Raw genomic sequence first — 19,785 nt, forward strand, 5'->3', positions numbered from 1 at the left:
TCTTTCACTAGTTGGCTGTTTTGAGGATCTTAATTGGGGTAGATTTATAAAACAGAAAAGCAGAAAAGAGTTTTTCTTAATGAAATAGAAAATGCTGGAATGAACTATTTCATTGTCAACACAATTTTCTCTCTTGTAAAAGAAAGACAAAACTCTATTAGGAGCCTCTGAAAGCTCATGTTGTAAAGCATGATTTGACCAGTTTGCTCCATTCCTTTGTTGAGCACGGTCGAGGGCTAGTCAGCCTGATGGCACATTTGATTGCATTTCACAGGCTCGAGAGTCAGAATAGATGCATCAAACTCACTGCCATCGAGTGGATGCTGACCCATAGCGACCCTGTAGGACAGGGTAGAACTGCCCCTGTGGATTTCTGTGGCAGTAGCTCTTTACAGGAGTAGGAAGTCCTGTCTTCCTCCCCAGATGTGTAAAACTATTGTGCAAACATTGTAGAATTGGCACTATTTTTCAAACTAACCACACATAGCTGTCGAGGCATGTGAATTTAACTCAGATTAAGTAGCTGTTTTGAAGGAAATGAACTTGCCAATCTTTTTTCCTTTTATTTTTTTATAGATCATTTTATTGGAGGCTCTTACAGCTCTTCTAACACTAACAATCCATTCATCAATTGCATCAGGCATATTTGTAAATATGTTGCCATCATTTCCAAACATTTTCTTTTTACTTGAGACCTTGGTATCAGCTCCTTTTTCCCCCCTCTCTCCCCAACCCTCCCACTTTCGAGAACCCTTGATGAATTTTAAATTATTATTATTTTAAATGTCTTACACTGTCCGCTGTCTTTCGTTATCCATGTTTCTGTTGTTTGTGCCCCTGGAGTGGGATCTGGAGCGGGGTGTATGTTAAATGTCAGTCATTGGTTCCCCCTTTCTCCCTCCACCTTTCCCCTACCCTCATGCCATTACTGTTCCTACAGGGTTATCTGTCTTGGATTTCGTGTGTGGAGAGCTCTTATCTGTACCAGTGTACACGCTCAGGTCTAGCCAGACTTGTAAGGCAGAACTGGGGTCATGATAGTGGGGGGAGGAGGAAGCATTATAGAACTAGAGGAATGTTGTGTGTTTTCTTGGTGCAATACTGCACTCTGGCTGACTCGTCCCTTCCTTATGACCCTTCTGTGAGGGGATGTCCAATGGTCTACAGATGGGCTTTGGGTCTCCACTCTGACTTCCCTCGTGCGCATCAGTATGATTGTTTTGGGGTTTTTGATGCCTGTACCTGATCCTGTTGACACCTCATGATCACACAGGTTATTGTGCTTCTTCCATGTGGGCTTTGTTGCTTCTCTGCCAAATGGCTACTTGTTTAACTTAAATCCGCTAAGGTGCCCACAACGCTATTATGGTAATAGCTGGGTACTGTCAACTTTTTTCACCACATTTGCTATGTACCCTTTTTGTCTTCAGTGATTGTGTGGGGAAGGTGAGCACCGCAGTGCGTCAGGTTATTAGAGTGTTCTTACACTAAGGGAGGACTTGAATGAAGGCCCAATGTCTGTCTGCTACCTTAATACTTAACATATAAATATATGTATACAGATCTATATCTATATTGCTGTATATTATTGCTATATATTTACATATCTGCCTGTCTATATTTATACCTCTATAAATGTTTTTTGCCTCCTATTTCCTCTTATTTCCTTTCACTTTCTTCCCGTCTCACTGTCGTTTTTTACCTTCATTCAGCTCTCAGTAATTCCTCTTAGCTACAGTGCACTTCATCCATCCTCACCAGGCATTCTGTGCCCTCTGCACCATAGGTTTTAGATCGCTTATTGTTTCCTTGTCCCTGGGTAGGTTGGCTCCTCCCTCCCTTTCTCCTGCCTCTTTTTCTTCCATGTCCCCCTAGGCCATTCATCCTGTTTTTTCCTTGGGATTGTAAACAATCCTGCTTATTTTATATACACATGGAGTAGAGGTGGGGGTAAGGGTAATCCTATAAATAGTTCCAGGTCTGTCTGTTGACCCTTATGAATGTTTTCTGATTGGGTCTGATGAGGTGCCAAACCTTGCCCCCTGAGTTAGAAGTCTATTTTTGGGATTATTCAGGGACTTCGTTGCTTTGCTCCCTTTGCTCCTCTGTTGCACTCCCTTCGTGTTTTGCTTGTGTGTGTGTGTGTGTGTGTGTGTGTGTGTTTGTGTGTTACAATTCCTGCATGTTGTCTCCAGTGCTGTCCCCCATAGCGCTGTGGGTCAGTGAGGGACGTCGTGTCTCATGGTGGGACCAGCCCTACAGTCCTTGACTTGCCAGTCATTTTATGATACTGTTTATTAATCTGGATTAAGAGAAATTAGACTTTTTTTTTATAATCAGAAAAAAGAAAACCCTGTCAGGCACAGTTGTCCCATCCCTAACCAACCAAAAGGATGTTAGAATACTCCTTCTGCATTCCACTCTATTATACACGTGTCTTCATGAGTTGGAGTTCAACACGACAGCAGTCACAACTACCTTTTTGGTAAAGAACATGGTGGTTATGACTTAGGTTTCCGTTTCTTTCTATTGCCTATTTGTATGTTGGGGGTGGTCATATGTGATATGCATATGTGATCTGGTGTGGGGGGTGGTGTGGGGCTATGTGTGACCTTCTCTGGCTTCACTAGGGGAGGAAGAAGCATCCAACCCATTCTGCATCTGCCCAAGGATGATTCCTATGGGACAGATTAGACATGACTCCATCCTCCCTATTCTTATACTCACAATCCCTCTCATGGCACTCGACTTCTCTGCTAGAGCCAATGATCAGTTGCATGGTCTCACAGATCTCACAGACAATATTCAGGATTAAGGGCACTTATTAGGGAAGTTAACAGGTTACTGCAGGTCAATATCAGAAACCATTAAGGATACAGGCCATTGACCATAGCGGTGCCTTTTCTCAGTCAAGCTTGCAAGTACATTGTTCTCTGTGTCTCAGCCACATGGCTCAGTGGCCTCGGTCCTGCTCCAGCAAGGGTTAGCAAAGCTCGTTTAGTACTGATAAATGCCTCAAGGGCACCCGATTCTACGGGCAGCCTTCTACCCAGAGGCACTCACCTATGCTCATTCTGTGGGCTCAGAAACCCACCTATTTTGTCTTAAGGTCTGGATGCGGCCCCTCTGCTCTGACTCATGGTCTTACTGCTTCCCTGCTGTTCTGTCCCTTGATCTTGGTGCTGTGGCCTTTGGTGCCTCTGCTGCCGTCACCACTTCGAGCAGGGCCCCTCTACCAGACACGATGCCCTTTTCCCGGGACTAGAAGACTCTCCTGACAATATGTACAAAGTATGTAAGATGAAGTGTTGCCATCCTGCTTGTTTCTAAGGAGCCCTCTGGCCATACTCTTCCAAGTCGGCTCAGTCAGTCCTTTTCGCTGTTTGTGGAACATTCAATACTTCTCTTCAGCACCGTCATTCAGATCCATCAATATTTCCTTGTGGACTTGGCTATGCCGGGTGACCCAGATGTGCCTGGAGACTGTAGCCTTAAGCCCTGAAGCTCCGTGATTCACTTTCTCAAGGTGTTTAGTTATGGCTAAGTTGTTTTCAGGACTTTGCCCCTGAATGCTGTATAACAGGGAGCAGAAACTTTTGAGATGGAAGAGCCAATCCTATCCACTACAGCAATTTAAAAATTATTCGAGAGCCATAAATATATTTTTACAAACAAATGAAATCACCATTATCTGTATAATATCCTTTAAAAATGTTCAGTCTTACTTCAGAGCCCCATGTGCATGCCGAAAGAGCCCCCTATGACTTGTGAGCCACAGTTTGCCAACCCATGGTGTATACTGTTCGTGAATATATTTATTGTACATACAGATGACGTGTGTAGGACTACCTTCTGCCAAACCTAGGTGTATTTTGTACTTGTTTATTGCCTTTTCCCTCACCTCTATGCTGTGTGCTATCTACTTAGTAGTTTATCATTTTCCCTTCATCCCTGGGAGCCGTCAAAGAATGTTTCTCTCTGTGTGTAAACCATGTCTTGGCTCTTTGCAATAGTGGTGTCTTACAGTATTTGTCCTTATGTGATTGACTGACTGCATTCGACATAATGTCCTCCTGGTTCATCCAAGTGGTGAGATGTTTTGTGGATTCATCGCTGTTCCCTACTGTTGCATTGTGTTTTGTTGCGCATGTTCCATAATTAAGGTATTCTTTCACCGATGGGCATTTAGGTTGTTTTCCTCTTGTGCATAATGTTGCAATGAACATAGGTGTGCATATATGACGGGACTTCAAAAAATTCATAGAAAAATTCCTTTTTCTTTCAATTCCATTTGTCACAACTTTTTGAAGCCCCCTTAAATAAGCCATTGCCTCTGAGTTAGTTCTGACTCCTAGTATGACCCTATAGGACAGGGTTGAGCTGCTCTGCAGGGTTCCCAAGGCTGTCATCTTCATGGAAGCAGATTGCCAGCTCTTGCTTCTGCAGAGCAAGTGGTAGGTTTGAACTACCGATCTTGGAGTGATTTAGTAGCTGTGCACTGAGGGGCTCCTGTGCCTCGAGGGCGCCTCCTGCTCTCACATAGCTGCATGAGTTAAAATTGTAATGATTATGCCTTTAGTTTGACATTGTTTTTAATTGCTTCTTTTTCCCCCCAGACAGTGCAGTGCTTGCTAGACAGCGGTGCTGATATTAACAGGCCAAATGTGTCAGGAGCCACTCCATTGTACTTTGCATGCAGGTATGGCATTTTCCTATTTTCACTTGCTGTGTGTAGTGTGTCTCTACTGTATTTCTAGGTGTGCAGACATTTTCTATCTTTTCTAAAACCCTCTTGTTTCCCAGCAAATACTGTGCTTCTTTCAAAGATGGAGTATAGCAATATTTTATTACTTAATTGCATGAAGAAAGTTTCTTATTTTATATTTAATTGTCAATACTTTTATTTGTTGTAGGAAGGAGCCTTTTAAAACAATTACTGCAAACTATTTATGTTACACAACATTTTCCAGTTCAGTGTTTTTCATGTATACAGTTTAATGATATCAATCACATTAATCATATTCTGGAAAGCTCACCAATAATTATTGCTAGTTGTCCATTACTATGTATGGAAACTCAGCTCCTTATAGATGGAAATCTTTAGTTTACTTGATTATCTCATTTTTGTCCAGTTACTTAAAAAAGATATAACACACTATTTCTCATAATGTACACTCCATAATGTAACCAGGTAAGTTTCAGTGGATTAACCTATTGAAGTATGTCTTAATCCAGATCCATGTCTTTGCTTTCTCTGGACCTATAGTTTAAAAAAAATTTTTTTTAAAGAATCAGTTTTGATAGTGTGTTACTCTGGGTGGACTATAGAAACAATTCCATTGGCACTCATCTAGGTATAAGAGAGAACTTTATATCAAAGATTAATTGTATATTAAGGTAACACCCCAACCCCAGCCCAGATCAAGTCCATAAGTCTGGCATTAGCCCATATATCTGATGCTAGTCCATAAATTCCTCTTTAGACTCGTGAAGCACATGCAGTGATCCCAAATGGAGGACGATCACAGGCCAATGGGTAGAATGTCTTATGGATCCAGTGACAGTAGAAGCATCTCAATACTGGCATGGGTCTCCTCCAACTCTCTGAGTGTCTCAGTAGCAGGAAAGGGAAGGCAGAGAGAGTGGTTCTGGACCCCAGTGAGCTATTTATCTCTGTCACACCTCCAAATTAAGTCATCAAGCTGCAACCTGATTCACAGAATAGGCTCCACCCCTTCACTCAGGTTGACAGGAAATTATGTAACTGCTACAGTTAGATATTGATATGTAAATGAAGGTTTTTGCCCATGTACTAATTTTCTTAAACATATTTCCCCCCCTCATTTATATATTTATGAAGGCAGCAACTAGTTGGCACTCACTGTGTACCAGGTGCCACGATGGGCATTTTAATGCAGTATAAACCCCAGTTCCCAAGGTGCTAATAGCGATGATTATACACAAGCCTGTGTCAGTCCAGGTAGACGAGAGAAAGAAATCTATAGACACTCATGTATACACACACACACACACACACACAAGATATATGTATGTGTATATGTATATGTATATATGTATATATATAAGAAAGAAGTTTATATACAAGAGCAATTGAATGTTGAAAAAAACACCCCAACTCAGTGCAGATCAAATCCATAAGTCCAATATTAGCCCATATGTCTGATACCAATTTATTAAGCCCTTTTCAGACTCAGGAAATACATGTAATGATGCCTAGTGCAGGAGGATCACAGGCCAGTGGGTTAGAAGTCTTGTGGATCCAGTGGCGTTATAAGCATCTCAGTGCTGACAGGGGTCTTTATGTGGCTTCTCCAGCTCCAGAGGTCTGGTTGCATCAGGAGAGGTCCATGTGGCTTCTCCAGCTCCTAGGGTGCAGCGCCACGTGTCTTGTCAGTAGAGGGTCTCAGTGAGTGAGTCTTGTCAGTGGAGAGTCTCCAAGGATGTAAGCTGAGAGAGAGTGGGTCTCTCACCTCCAAAGGGAGAAATACAGGTGTTCCCAGATTTTCAAAAGACCTTGCCCACACAGAGGCCTCACTGACTATGGCCTGATGGGCACACTAGACTCCACCCCTTCACTCTTAGTCTTCTCAAGTCCGGAGTTGACACCAGATTATGTAACTACCACAATGCCACATATGTTTCTAGGCCTGTTTTGGCAGATTTATATTCTGTAAGTGTGGTCCTGGTGGCACTGCCAGCTAAGGGTTGGACTGCTAACTGCAAGCCGACAGCTTCTCTGCCAGAGAGAGAGGAGACCATGTGGACCCCAAAAGACTGCTAGCCGCAGAAACCCTGCAGGGTTGTCATGAGTTGCATTGACCCGATGGGAGTGGCTTTTGGGTAAGTGTAGTGAGGACCAGTACCTAATAATTTCTTATTTTGATTCTTTGGGCTATATTACAATATATGGATTATAACATTACTTAGGCCTTTAAATTAAGATATACTGTTCTTTACCTAACTCACATTTTTGGTATCCTTTTCCCTGTTTTTTTTTTTCCCCTTCTGTTTTATATCATTTTAATGGAGGTTTGTTTTAGAGTCTCAGGCATCCTCAAACTGGCCTGCGGGCCACCTGTGGCCCGCCGAGGACATTTATCCAGCCCACAGGGTGTTTTTGCCCCTTTTGTTTTTTTACTTCAAAATAAGATATGTGCAGTGTGCATAGGAATTTGTTCATAGTTCTTTTTTAAAACATAGTCCTTCAACGGGTCTGAGGGACAGTGAACCGGCCCCGTTTCAGGAGTTTGAGGACCCCTGTTTTAGACCAGCAGATCTGCTCATGTGCTTATTTAGCTTCTCTTTGTGTTTTCTGAATTGACGTTGCTCAGACTGATTTAGATCATCTGGTAAATAACCATGTATTATTATTCATGATTTGTAGATGTCCTAGACTGAAAGTTAATCATTTTCCTACATTATAGTATTGATCAAATTTCTTCCACAGTATCCTGAGTTATGAGTAATATCCCTCTCTGTTTGATTACCTGAAATGCGGTGCTGAGGGCTGTAGAGTATGTCTTCCCTTGAAGCCACAGATCTGAATATCTACTTAGAAATTCCATATACCAGGTTTTGACTTAAACGGGCTAATGAAGAAATAGCACAGGGGTCACACGTTTGACCCGTGACTCCAGCAGGGAGAAGCAGAATCCAGTTCCACCCTGGCCAAAGGCAGATTGTCACAAGGCAGAGGTCACCATGCCTCCCACCCTCCATTGTCCCCTGTCCTGCTTTGACACCAACCATTCCTCGCATAACGCTTCATTTCTCTGCTGGCTTTGACAATCGGTGCCAGTGGCCACGTAAAGCCCACATAGTTTTGAGACTTTGCCACGCCTCAGGATGGGAAAACACTAAAGATACCATCCTTTTGTCGACAGCACTGCCTCTTCTCAGTCATGCCAGATGTCAAGTCTGTCTCTGGCCCTCAGCCTCTCAGCCCTGTGACCTCTTGGCCGCCTGGCCTGCTTGGGCAAGTATTACAAAGCTCCTTAGTGATAATAAATGACCAAGGGCCCCCTGCTCTGTAAGCCAGCCTCCTGCTTGGCGGCCCTCAGCTTCCCGCAGTCCGCAGGGCAGGGAGCCTATTACTCTGCTTCCGGGTCTGGTGCTGCTCGGCTCTGCTCATGGTGTTCTCACAGCTCCTCTCCACCTTCTCGTCGTCTCCGGGCCTCTGCTCTTCTCCCACTCGGGCAGGGTTTTCCTATGTGCTCTCTGTGGCTCTTTTCTCTTGGTAGTCACAGTAGTCCTCTGTTCCTGCTTCGGAGATGGCTCACTTTTGTACTCCGTGGAATGGCATAAGTTACCAGTCCGTGAGTTGGGCGTTCTCTGCACTGGATTTGCATGCGTCCGCCAGTCAGTTAGTATGAGTCGTGGAGACTCTGGGTAGAAGAGCCATACCAAGTAATTTCACTTCATCACAGATGTTAACATGTCCAAAATAAAATGGACGATTTTCATCTTCAAATCTTTAAACCACTTCCCCTCATTTCAAAAATCAGGGAATTATTTTTATTTTCCTCTTTCTCTGACAGTCAACTTGGAAAATTGATCTTCAGAATATATTCTTAATCTCTCTACTTCCTCCAGTTCGCTGAGCTGCCTTACTTACGCTTGTCAGTAGTACTGAGTCTAGGTTCCCTGATTCCTCTATTGTCTGCCTCCATCTAACCAATTTTTTCCTCAGCACCAAAGTGGTCTTTTAAGGAAATAAATCGACTTTTACCACTTTGTGTTTAAACTCTGTTGAAAATGTGTCAGTGCCTGCCCGTTACATTTCAAATAAAACGCAGACTCCTCCTTAGTCTTTGAGACTTGCTTGCCTTTTCTGACCCTGGATTAGCTCCCCATGTATTCCTTTTGAGATCTCCAAAGGGCTGATGCTTCTGTCTTCGCATATCTCAGCTTAACTGTTAGGTTTCCTGGCCAGTCTGAGTAGGCTTATCCTCAAAGTCCTCTCAGCATTGAGTATTTCCTTGTATTGTTTTATAATTCTTTGTTTATTCACTTGTTTATAGTCTGTCTTATCGACTGGACCGAAAGCTCAGGGAAAGCAAGACTTGTTCTGTGCTTTGCAGCCCGCTGCTTAATAGTTGTTCTGAATGCATGAACCACTACAACTACATGCTTGATGGAAGCCTCGTGCAAAGCAATGCTGTTCATAATCATTAATTAGATGTAGGTGTATTTTTGTTGTGCAGAACTAGGATGTTCTTGAAATTAGTCAAAGTGTAGGATTATGGTAAAAGGATTTTTAGAGGTATTCTGCTAGTTTTTTATTTACATCATTAATTTTTTTCCTCCTGTTATTAAACTTTAATCTCATAAACACTAAATCTCTTTGAATACAATGTGATTAGACTTGAAGTCAGAAATAAAATTTCCTCATTATAGAAGAATGAGAGAAATGGAAAATAGTTTTCCTTGCCTGCTGACTGTTAATTATATCTGTGATAACCAGCTATGTATATGCAATTTAAAATATGGATTAATCCCGATGTATTATCTCTGAGGAGGGGAAGAAATGTGAGAAACAGAGCAAGTAACCTGCAGGTGAGTTGTAGAGCTCTGAGATCAAAAGCTGAACCGAATGTGGGTGATCGATTGAGAGGACCGTTGGAAGTGTGGTCTTTTTGTCCAATGCCGTCAAGTTTGTTCTGTTTCAGAATGGAGCACCTCCTGTTCCTGCACCATCCTCACAGTTGCTGTGTTTGAGCCCCTTGTTGCAGCCACTGTGTCCATCCATATCATAGAGGGTCTGCCTCTCTCTTTTTGCTGACCCTCTGTGTTACCAAGGTTGATGGTTTTTTTCTCCGGGATTGGTCCCTCTTGGTTACATGTTCAAAGCATAGGAGAAGAAGTTTCTTACAATCCTCATTATTATTATTATTATTTTAGATTTTTAAAAATCATTTTTTAAATTTCATAAATCTTTTTATTGGGGCTCATACAACTCTTATCACAATCCATAATACATCAATTGAATAAAGCACCCTTATACATTCATTACCCTCGTCATTCTCAAAATTCACCTTCCACTTGGGTTCCTGGAATCAGCTCATTTTCCTTTTTTCCCTCCCCCTCCCTCCCTGCTCCCCCCTTCCCCCTGTACCCTTGATAGTTTATAAATAATTATTTTATCTTATCTTACACTTCCCGGCATCTCCCCTCACCCACCTTCCCATTGCCCATCTCCTCTCACCCACCTTCCCATTGCCCATAGATCCCCAAGATCGGTTCTCCCTTTCTACACCCCCTTCCCTCCTGGTGTCGCCACTCTCACCGCTGGTCCTGAGGGGTTCATCCGTCCTAGATTCCCTGTGTTTCCAGATCCCTACTGCACCGCTGTGCATCCTCTGGTTTAACCAGGTCCGCAAGGTAGAATTGGGATCATGAATTGGGTAGAATTGGTAGAATTGGGAGGGGAGGAAGCCTTCAAGAACTAGAGTAAGGTTTTGAGTTTCATTGTTGCTACACTGAACCCTGAGTGACTCATCTCCTTCCCACTACCCCTCTGCAAGGGATGTCCGGCTGTCTACAGATGTGCGTTGGGTCCCCATCACGTACTACCACCCTCTCATTCACGGTGATGTGATTTTTCTCCCCCTGTCTTTGTTGTTTGAGACCTGGTTCCCTAAGTTGGTAGGTTTTCTATACACATCGGACAGGGCCATGGAAGAAGGGATTAAGAGGGAAGTACCCTTCACAGTAGCTAAAAACAAACTGAAATACCTAGGAATATATTTAACAAAAAATACTAAAGACCTATATAAGCATAATTATAAAACCCTATTATAGGAAACCAAAAGCGACCTCCACAAATGGATGACCTTCCCCTGCTTATGGATTGGTAGGTTAAACATAGTAAAGATGACAATCCTACCTAAAGCACTTTACAGGTTCAGTGCTATCCCAATTCAAATACCATCAACCTTCTTCAAAGAATTGGAAAAACTGACCACCAATTTCTTATGGAGAGGGAAGAAACCCAGAATCAGCAGAGAACTCCTCAAGAAGGACACAGTTGGAGGACTCGCCCTACCCGATTTTAATGCCTATTACACAGCTACAGTGGTCAAAACAGCGTGGTACTGGCACAACGACAGACACTCAGACCAGTGGAAAAGAATAGAAAGCCCAGGAGTAAAATCATCAGCATATAGACAACTGATCTTCGACAAGGGTCCCAAAAACATCAAGTGGGAAGCAGATGCCCTCTTTAACAAGTGGTGCTGGAAACAATGGATATCCACATGTAGAAAGATGAAACAAGACGTTTACCCCACCCCATGCACAAGAATACACTCAAGGTGGACCACAGACCTAGAAGTTAAACCCCAAACCATCAGGACCATTAAGGAGGGAATCGGGACTAACCTCAGAGCACTGGCCCAGGGAGCTCATAGGCTCAGTGCAATAGATAAGGGTACACACACAGGTGAACTGGAAACCAACAAATGGGATCTAATAAGAATAAAGCACCTGTGCAACTTGAAAGATTTCACCAAGAGGGTGACAAGACAACCCACAGACTGGGAGAAGATTTTTAGTAATGACACATCGGACAAAGGGCTCATTACTAAAATCTACACCACCATCGTGACCTGCAAAAAGAGGAAAACAGTTAACTCCCTAAGGAAGTGGGCAAAAGAACTGAAAAGAACTTTCACTAGGGAGGAGACCCATATGGCCAATAAGCATATGAGAAAGTGCTCAAAGTCCCTAGCCATCAGAGAAATGCAAATCAAAACAACTATGAGATACCCCCCTGAGGCTAGCCTAAATCAGCAAATCAGAGAGCAACAAGTGTTGGAGGGACTGTGGTGAAGTAGGAACCCTCCTCCACTGCTGGTGGTGGTGTGGATTTGTACAGCCACTGTGAAAAGCAATCTGGCGATACTTAAAGAAAATGGAAATTGATCTACCTTATGACCCAGCCATCCCTCTACTGGGCATATACCCGGTGGAAGCAGCAAATAAAACACGACCAGTCATATGCGCTCCAATGTTTATTGCGGCACAATTCACAATCGCAAAGACTTGCAAACAGCCTAAGTTTCCATCAATAGACGAGTGGATTAGTAAACTTTGGCACATACACACAATGGAGTACTATGCAGCACTGAAAAGCATGGATGAGCACATGAAACACGTTATTTCATGGGAAGAGCTGGAAGGAATTATGTTAAGCGAGGCAAGCCAGACTCAAAGGGACAGGTATAACATGAGTCCCCTGAGGTAAGTACAATCAGCATGCCAGGAATAGAAGAATAAACATCTATTTTGCAATAAATGGGTGGAAGCATAGATAGTTGGAGGGAGGGCAGGCCAAACCTAGGGAGCTACATGAGAGTCAAGCATAAAGAAGAGGAAGTGGGGCAGAGGAAGGGAGAACTGGGATGGGGACTACCACAGAAAATGAAAATAGATCGTCTGGTGTGGGATGTATTTCTTCCAACACAATTTTGTTCTTTGTCTTTTTACTCCGTGGTATGTTTAATTTTCGTTTTCACCATAATTGAAATATATAAATTCTTTAGTCTTCCCTTCTTATTGTCTAGTTTTTATGTGCTTTTGAGATGATTGTAAAGAACCGTAAATAGGTATAACTTAGTCTTTTAAGTGGTATCTTTTTTTTTTCATACTTTAAAGAGGTTGTTGGCAGCAGATTTGTCCACGTTAATACCTTGTTTGATTTCTTGACTGCTTCTTACATGGGTGTTGATTGTGGATCCAAGGAAAATGAAATCTCTGACAATTTAACTTTCTGTTTATCTTTATGCTATTCATTGGCCAAGTTGTGAGGATTTGCTTTCTTTTTGGTCAAGTGTAATTCATACTGAAGGCTGTTGGCTGTGATCTTCAGTAGTAAGTGTTTGAGGTCCTCTTCCCTTTAGGAAGCAAGGCTGTGTTATGCAAGGTTATTAATGTGTTTTTCTCCAATACTGATGTTATGTTCTTCCACATAGAGACCAACTTCTCTATTATTTGCTCAACATATAGATTGGTTAAGTATGATGAAAGAATACACCATATTATTATATGTCATCATACTCTTTAATTTCTTTTTATTTTGGAGTTCACAGTTTATAAGCTCGTGAGATATAATGGAAAGAGCCTAAGTTTTAGAGGCAAGATTCAAATGTCAGCTTCAAAGCTCTGCAACTGTAGTTTCTTGACCTCTGAACCGTTGCTTCTATGTGAAATGGAAATCTTTGTGGGAGTGTAATAAAAGTTAAATGACTTATGGAGAGGCTCATGCAGACATAGCATTGTGCACTTAGCTACTGCTCATGCCGTGACCCCAAACTTCGCCTTTCTCTAGTAAGCGCAAAGTGTTGTATTGCCCTCATTGCACTTCGTGACTGGTAAGCATTTTCTCAGAAATATGATTCTCCCACTGTGTAGGCATTTCCTTTTTTTGCCTTCGTGTCACTTGTGATCTAATTCTGAATGCTCTTTAATAATGTAATTCTTCTCTAAGCGAGTCCTTTTCAATCTAATTTTGTCTTAAAATTATGACAGTTTTTCCCAGCCTCTTTTCTTCTTTAGACACTTTAAATTATTTTCAAATCAGTTTTTAAATTTCTCATTGCTGTGTTCAATAAATAGTCTGGCAAAGTGTCACCTTTGTTTTTTGAATAGTGTCACTTTCTGTTTCACTGATAAGGCAGCTCATCTACATTTTGTTTTGTGGTCTAAATCATCGTTTCTCAGATTCTACATTAATATGCTGCCAGTACAGCATCAGAAATCTTCCTAAGTAATTCTATGCTTCACAGTCATCTACCTGGTCTGTTGCTTCAGTTTTAGAGATTAGATTAGTCTGAGAGACTAGATGTGGGTCATTGCTTAGTCTACCATTGATCTTGTCATTGCCCACTGTTTCACTTGCCCGAGGCATTATAGCGAATGGGTTCTTACCCTGTATTCTCAGACATACTTTGATTCCCCCCCCCCTCCCACCATGAGTTGTTAGGCACTGTAAAGTTGGTTCTGACTCACAGTGACCCCTATGTACAACAGAACGAAACACCCCTGGTCCTGCCTCTTACTAACTGCTGTGTTTGAGCCCGTCGCTGTGGCCGCTTAGTTCCGGATGGCCAGGGTCGTCGTCTGTTTCGGTCATTCTTTTCTTTGCCAATCAATCACGAGGTCCTTTCTAAAGTGTGTGAGACAGAGTCTCACCATCCTTGTTTTTAAGGAGCTATACTTTTCCTAGGCAGATTTGCCTGATCTTCCGGCACTTCAGGTACTTTCAGTAAATATTCTTGACCGGCACCAAAATTCAAATGCATTGATTTTTCTTCAGTTCCTTCTTCAGTGCCCAATGCGGCCATGCTGATGAGGCAGTTGGCAGTACCGTGACTTGGCTTAGGTGCCCCTTAGTCATCCAAATGGCATCCTTGCTGCTCAGTACTCTAAAGAGCTTGACAACTTGCCTGGTGCAATGCCCTGCTCGCTTTCTTGGTTGTGACTTCCATGAGCAGGGTGAGTGCAAGCAGGGCGAAGTCCTTGATTGTGAGTCCAATCAGTCTTGTCTCCATTTATTATGATGGTGTCTTTTGATCCAATTGTGAGGATTTTGATTTGCTTTGCATTGAGTTACAATGCCTACTGAAGGTTTCTGTCATTGATCTTCATCAGCAAGTGCTTCAAGTCCTTTTTGCTTTCTGCAAAGTTGCGTTATTATTTCAGGTTGTTAATAAGCCTTCCTCTAATCCTGATGCTGCATTCTTCATCATAAAGCAGGTTTTGCGATGATCCGATCAGCATACAGATTGAATTCAGTATGGTGAAAGGGTACATGCCTGATACCCACCTTTCCTGACTTGAAGCCACGCAGCATTCTGTTCTCATAACGGCCTGATGGTCCATGGACAGGTTCCACATGAGCACAATGCAGTGTCCTGGAATTCCCATTCTTCTCAAGGCTATATATAGTTGATTATGATCCACTGCCCTCTGGAGGCACCTGTTTTCAGATCCAGTTTTAAATGAGACTTCTACAGATATGTGACGTCCATAAAGGGTTAGACTGGTTTTATCTGCAGTTGTAGTGCTCCCCATTTCCTCAGCTGGGTTCTTCCAGATATGTGATGATGGGCTTATTTAATCTGTACTTAGCTTTTCTTCTCTTAGGAAATGCAAGCCTATGTTGGGTTATATAAGTATAGTAAATGAAACCAGTGAAGGGATTATGCAGTTCCAGAGTAAGAAAGGAGCTCTGGTGGAGCAGTGGTTTACGAGTTGGACTGTTAGATTCAAGGTCAGTGGTTTGAAACCACCAGCTGCTGCATGGGAGAAAGATGCAGCCTTGTATTCCAGTAAAGAGTTGCAGTCTCAGAAATCCGCAGGGGCAGTTACGGATTTTGTCTGTGAGTTCTGCGTAGCCACTGCAATGTCCATGGCAGTGGATAGTAGAACCAGGAGATCAAGCAGAGAATGCTGATTAGGAAAACAAGTAAAGCGAGTTACTGTTCCTTTGGGAAGGATTGCTGACTAATACGGCTTTTTAGTCTGCTTTTTCGGGAATAATGTAGATGCTTAACTTCTGTCCTACTGATATTTTGGTTAAAGGAGGTAATTGGTATTATAATAAAATATTGAGAGTGATTTCTGTATAATAACTGCCACAAGATTATCTGGCACTAATTTTATAATAGGATTGATTAGTTTTAAATTAAACGTTATATGTGACATTTTGTGAAAGAGAAAAGTAGTAGGGTTTTTTTTTGCTTTGTGTTTTAATTTTTTAATTCTTTGTGTGTGAAATGACATGCCTTTTGTGCTAATGGCATTGTGGACAGAATATTGCTGTCAAAGCATAGGATATTCGTTTAAATTCTACCTGTGCCGGGAGTTGTTTTTTCTCATCTACAGAATTGAATTTTGAATTTATTGTACTTTCAGATTATAGGACTTCTATTAGTATCCCTTAAAATTAACTTTTAACTTTAATGTTCCTGGATTGTAAATTTATTTTTATATTGCATGTATCTGGAATTAAGATTAGTTTATTTAATGACCAGACTTAGAGTGATCAACTCATGCCCTATGTAATTGGATCCTTCCTAGCGGAGAGAGAGACAGTCCCTCTCTGGTTTACTTCTAGGAAGAGCGCACCCAGAGACAGGGAGGAAGGGAAATAAGAGACTTGTCCCTTCAGCACTGGATACACTACCTGTCAGCGAAAGTCAAATTGAGTGGGGGTTGATAAAGAAGGGTAAGCAAGTGAGCATTGGATGCTCGATGGTGCTTTTGGCAAATTCACCTGTCTTCTCTCTTAGGATTATAGAGGAGACTATGAACGGGGTTAACTTATCAAGTTTAAAAAATATAAATCTTTATTAAGCATAAAGATGGTAATCTACTTTTGATATATTTTTTCCTCTTTTAAAAAATTACTTAAGTGCTATAAACTGTTTTGAGTTGATATTCTTTTGGACAGTGAAGTCCAGGTATTTGATGTGTATGGTAAGAAAGTCAGAGTAGAGTTGAAAAAGGACAGGAAGTGAGTAGAAGGGGGAAAAAAAGCATTAACTTGAATAGCAGCTACTTAGCCCCACTATCATGATTTATTTTAGGCAACGTGCCCCATGTTCATTCTAAGATTTAATAGATTACTTTTGTAATCTTTGGTTTCTACGCAGTGATGGATGTTTAACCGAACACAGAGAACAATTTTCCAAGTTCTTCTGAGAATGTGATTCAGAACTTCCTATATGTGTTATTATTTTTATTTTCTGTTCATCTTAGGCAGACTAATTTGAAAGTGTGTAATTCTACAGGCAAAGACTTGTAAGTTAAACAGATTATATTTTTCACCTGCCTCTGTGTCTATGCAGTCATGGTCAAAGAGACACGGCGCAGATTCTTCTGTTACGGGGCGCCAAATACCTGCCAGATAAGAATGGGGTCACCCCTCTGGATTTATGTGTACAGGTATGGTTTTAATTAATGAGGTCCTACTTTATAACAGAAACTAGTAAAATAATTTTTTAAAAATGCAAGGGTGGTTATAAATGTTTTTAGTGTACGAAGAACTTGATCTTCAAAGAGATTTGTTTTTAATCTTCATTTTAAATCTTACTTTTAGGGTGGATATGGAGAGACTTGTGAAGTATTAATTCAGTACCACCCAAGACTTTTCCAGACAATTATTCAAATGACACAGAATGAAGACCTCCGAGAAAACATGGTAAGGTGCCGCTGCTAGTAGCTTTTAAATGCACATGCTTTATTCGTGCTTAAAGTGTACATCATTATATAATTTCATATATTTATTTAATTTATTTCATAACATAAACTTTAATAATTTGAATGTGATTATCGGCATTGAATAGGTATGAACTATACAATAATTAGTTATGTCCCATGTCTTTGATCTATACTTAAACATGACTAGAATATGTACAAGGGGGCTTCAGAAAGTTCATGGAAAAGAGAAAGTGAAAAATAATGACCTTTTCCTATGAACCTTTTGAAGTCTTCTCGTATTTCTAGCAGGCAGGGGAAAAGAATCTGAGGAGGCATTTTATGTGCCGATTAATAATCCTCATTTTCGTGAGCCTTGGTGGTGTAGTGGTAACGTGTTGGTCTGTGATCCACATGGTGGGCCGTTCAAAACCACCAGCAGCTCCGTGGGAGAAAGATGGGCCCTTCTACTCCTGTAAACAGTTACAGTCTCAGAAGCCCACAGCGGGTCATTATGAGACAGCAATTGCTCAATGGCAGTATTTTTTTTGATGTTTATAATAATTCTACTCTTTGAAAATTTGCAGAGCCCTGCATTTCTATTTTTTATTGGTTTTGACTGGGTGATTTTAAACAAAGATTTTATATCATTTTATCCTTACATTAGTTTTTAACTTTAAGACAAAGTAACTGTCATGGAATTGATTCAGTTATTTGACATCGGGACACTTATTAAATTAAAATATGTTTTGGGGAGAATGGAATGGGTTATCATCTAATCAGTTTTTGTTGTTTTTAAACTAGTTACGACAGGTCCTGGAGCATCTGTCTCAGCAAAGTGAACATCAGCACCTGAAGATTCTGACAAGCCTGGCTGAAGTTGCTACAACCAATGGTCATAAATTGCTTAGGTAAGTGCTTGAATATGAAGGCAAGTCAACAGGAGCAGTGTCTCTTGGCTGCATTTCCTTTTGGGCTTTTCTGGGAATACATTATTCTGTTGGACACTTTGTCAGGGATAAAATCAAACTCATGCCAATTGAACTGATGCCGACTCATAATGACTCTACAGGACAGAGTACACCTGCCCCCTTGCATTTCTGAAATTGTACCTCTTTTTGTGAGCAGAAAGCTTCATCTTTCTCCCATGGAGTAGTTCGTGTTTTTGAACTGCTGACCTTGTGGTTAGCAGCCTAATGCGTAACCACTAAGCTCTTTTATTCCAGTGATCAACTGCCAAACATTTTTGATTTGTTGTTGTTCATTTAAAAGGACTACGATAATCATGCATTACTATCGCTTTAACATCTATAACAAGACTATTAAAAATCTTACTGTGTTTGAATTAATTTGGGCAGATGTATCTAGAATTTTATAAAATGATTGCTTAGACTCCTCATATAAGTTTAAGGTCCATGAAGATGAATTAATAAAACAGATAGGAATCTAGATCAGTAACTTGTAAAATGAGGAACAGACTACAACTTAATATTCATTTTACCCCCATGATTCCCTGTAAAGTTTTCCCCAGAATTATGCCCCTTAGTTCTGTTGATTATTTGTTTTCAAAAGATTCCTTGGTTTAAATTCTTCCATGATAAGTCCATGGAGTCATTACTGACATCTATATAGGCCAGAGATTCTCAGACTTACTTGGCCTGCCTCATCCTCTTTTCTGGGAGTGGGGTGTGGGAATTACTCAGCAGTTTCCTGAAATGAAAAACTGTTGTACTATAGCCATTACAAGGATAAAGTGAGATAATAGGTTTATTCAGCCCCCCTGAATCCTTCCAGCACCCTCTAGGGCAGTGGTTCTCAACCTTCCTATTGCCGCGACACTTTACTATATATAGTTCCTCATGTTGTGGTGACCTCTAACCATAAAATTATTTTCATTACTACTTCATAACTGTCATTTTGCTACTGTTAGGAATTGGGCGACCCCTGAGAAAGGGTCATTCGACCCTCAAAGGGGTCGCGACCCACAGGTTGAGAACCGCTGCTCTAGGGGATAGTACTGTCCCTTTGGGGAAACACCAGAATACAGGTGGTGTTTTTCTGCTGCTGTACTTTGTATGTGGTTAGCTACCCCACTTAGGAGTAAGCAGCCCTTGAGAAATGATTGTTATTCTTTCTTTTTTTATTATTATAACTTTACAAGTCTTTATTTATTTATTAAAAATTTTAAAATTGTTTTATTAGGGGTGCATACAACTCCTATCACAATCCATACATAGATCAATTGTGTAAAGCACCTTTGTACATTCGCAGCCCTCATCATTCTCAAAACATTTGCTTTCCACCCAAGCCCCTGGCATCAGGTCCTCATTTATCCTCCTCCCTCCCCACTTCTCCCTCCCTCATGAACCCTTGTTAATTTATAAATTATTATTTTGTCATATCTTGCCCTGTCCCACATTTCCCTTCACACACTTTTCTGTTGTATGTCCCCCAGGGAGGAGGTCACATGTAGATCCTTGACATCGGTTTCCTCTTTCCAACCTACTCTCCCTCTACTCTCCCAGTATTGCTACTCACACCACTGATTCCCCATGTTTCCAGTTC

The 19,785-nt window shown here is 41.3% G+C and overlaps 1 protein-coding gene across 4 annotated transcripts in view; it reads left to right on the forward strand.

Moving 5' to 3' along the window:
• Window positions 1-19,785, forward strand: part of HACE1 (HECT domain and ankyrin repeat containing E3 ubiquitin protein ligase 1) — a 112,706-nt gene that overhangs the window by 33,467 nt on the left and 59,454 nt on the right. For all 4 annotated transcript variants that reach the window (XM_075554721.1, XM_075554723.1, XM_075554724.1 and 1 more), the window contains 4 exons: window positions 4,617-4,699; window positions 16,872-16,968; window positions 17,123-17,224; window positions 18,025-18,131. In XM_075554721.1, the coding sequence (XP_075410836.1) occupies window positions 4,617-4,699; window positions 16,872-16,968; window positions 17,123-17,224; window positions 18,025-18,131 (389 nt within the window). The remainder of the gene's footprint in view (window positions 1-4,616; window positions 4,700-16,871; window positions 16,969-17,122; window positions 17,225-18,024; window positions 18,132-19,785) is intronic.

This window comes from Tenrec ecaudatus, chromosome 7, assembly GCF_050624435.1.
Source record: "Tenrec ecaudatus isolate mTenEca1 chromosome 7, mTenEca1.hap1, whole genome shotgun sequence".
NCBI lineage: Eukaryota > Metazoa > Chordata > Mammalia > Afrosoricida > Tenrecidae > Tenrec > Tenrec ecaudatus.